We start from the raw sequence: 1,985 nt of genomic DNA, 5'->3' as shown, positions 1-1,985 counted from the left end.
AATAAAACAAAGTAACATGAGAAGATTTCTTACCAAAGCTTCTACAACACCAGGATGTGGTTTCTTTCCTTTGCGCTGTTTATGACCAACTTTCCAGATTATAGCTCTATCAATCTCTTTGGTTGTGTTTTGCTCTTTTTGCTGCCAAATAAATGTATCAATACATGAGTCATCAAGAATAGCATAACAACATGGTATTGTCTCAGAATATTTCTAAGATAAAACTTTGTAGAGAACTTCAAACAATTATATTTTTAACGATGCAATAGCTTTCACATGGTGAATATCAAGACTGTAGAACATACCAATTTCACCTCCAATCGGGCGTAACCTTCTCGACTTATGGTATGTGGGGTGGTGTGTTTTGAACGATTTTCTTGCATTTTTATTCTTCTGACCTGAATAGAAAAGTAAAAAAATCATTTGACAGACTTTAAAGTTTTTAATACAAATATATAGGCATTCTATATAATAGAAATTACTTACTCTGAATTCAATAGAGTCTACATGTTTCACAAACTCTTCCCACTCCCTAACTGTCATGGTCCTGGGCATTAACTTCTCCATCCGTTTCTTTTTTTCTTCCCCTTGTAGCCGATCCAAAGCGTCGAGTACCAAACCAGCTTTCCTTGACCTTGCTTCTCTAAGATAAGTTCCCATCTTGCTGAAATAATAGTCTTTGTAATACTCAGGCACAATGAATCGGTTCTACAAATAAATTTAAATAATTGAATTAGAATACGCTATGAATTAAATAATTGTTGACTATGACTTAAATAATTATTGACGAATGAAAAGAGTTAAAGAGTTATCAATTGCGAACCGAGACTATCTTCCATATGTTTTCTTTGGCTTCATAAGGGACAAGTCTCCAATCCTTGTACGTTAATGGAAGTTTCCGAACAAGCACCCCTAGCACACTGGCAAGTTGCACAGATGGATCACCAATCGGTTGTTCATTAGAGTTGAAGGAAATTGTTCTTTTCGGATCAGCAGAATCTAACTTCAGTGCATACATCTGGGTTGGACCACGTGGAACATATTTTCTTTTCTTCGCTTCTTTTCCTTCTTCACCTTCCTCATTATCATCATTACCATTATCATTTTCTTCTTCCAATTCAGGCTCATCACCATTACCATTATCATTCTCTTCTTCCACATCAGGCTCCACATGATCAGAGTTATCCTCTTCCACAGCTTCCTCCTCCTCTTCCTCTTCTTCTTCATCTTGAAAATCTGCGAGAGTGTCGTGTGGATCCCTAAGTTGAACATTCAGACATGGGCCTGTGCTGCTTGTGTCAAGTTTTCGCTTTACATTCTTTCGCCCCACTCCAGATTTTTCAGTATCTCCTTCAGAGCTTTTTGATTGGGACTTTGTAGTTGTGGTCTGTGAATGTTGAGCACTTTCAGATTGCACATTCTTCTTCCTAGTAGCCTGTCTCTTTGTAGTTGGTGATGACATTTCAGCACTTTCAGGTTGTAGACGACGCTTTGGAGTTGTTGCACATTATTTAGAGAGAAGAAACACAGCACTTGGTTCTAACTTCTTGTTCCTTTGTGATGATCGCCTACTTCCAGGTGAAAGAGATGGAGTCGGGGACTTGGTTTGAGTTGGGGGTTGCAGCTTTGAAGTGAGTGAAGCACTTTCAGTTGGGGACTGTTGAGTGTTCTGCTTGTTTTTCATCTGCAAAAGTGTAGCTTAGTTAAAATGAGAAGGTAAGTAGTTTTTTGTGAAATTGAGATGAAAAGTCTTTACCTTTATCGCAAACTTCTTGTTCCTTGGTGATGATCGCCTACTTTCAGGTGGAAGGGATGGTTCTGCAGATGGAGAACCTTTATCAGTTTTGGACTGTTTGTTTTTCATCTGCAAAAAGTGTAGCTTAGTAAAATGAGAAGGTAAGTAGTTTTTTGTGAAATTGAGATGAAAAGTCTTTACCTTTATCGCAAACTTCTTGTTCCTTGGTGATGATCGCCTACTTTCAGGT

At 38.0% G+C, this 1,985-nt stretch overlaps 1 protein-coding gene across 1 annotated transcript; it reads right to left on the bottom strand.

Moving 5' to 3' along the window:
• Positions 1-419: 419 nt before the first annotated feature.
• On the bottom strand, positions 420-1,462 carry LOC113313094 (bromodomain-containing protein DDB_G0278469-like). Its single transcript, XM_026561816.1, has 4 exons — positions 1,138-1,462; positions 824-999; positions 487-708; positions 420-431 (listed from the first exon to the last, which is right to left on the bottom strand). The coding sequence occupies exons 1-4, from the start codon at positions 1,460-1,462 to the stop codon at positions 420-422; spliced, it is 735 nt and encodes a 244-aa protein (XP_026417601.1).
• Positions 1,463-1,985: the final 523 nt, after the last annotated feature.

This window comes from Papaver somniferum, chromosome 9 (assembly GCF_003573695.1).
Source record: "Papaver somniferum cultivar HN1 chromosome 9, ASM357369v1, whole genome shotgun sequence".
Lineage (NCBI taxonomy): Eukaryota > Viridiplantae > Streptophyta > Magnoliopsida > Ranunculales > Papaveraceae > Papaver > Papaver somniferum.
Note: the sequence above shows the minus strand (reverse complement) of the source record. Positions and strands in the feature narration are given on the sequence as shown.

Excerpts from the sequence above, each read along its gene's own strand:
- LOC113313094 (XM_026561816.1), bottom strand. The coding sequence starts at position 1,462 with ATGTCATCACCAACTACAAAGAGACAGGCTACTAGGAAGAAGAATGTG. Across the intron at positions 1,000-1,137 it reads GGAAGAAGAGAATGATAATG|ATTCTGCTGATCCGAAAAGA; the intron begins GTAATGGTGATG and ends CACTGAAGTTAG. Across the intron at positions 709-823 it reads ACATATGGAAGATAGTCTCG|AACCGATTCATTGTGCCTGA; the intron begins GTTCGCAATTGA and ends ATTTATTTGTAG.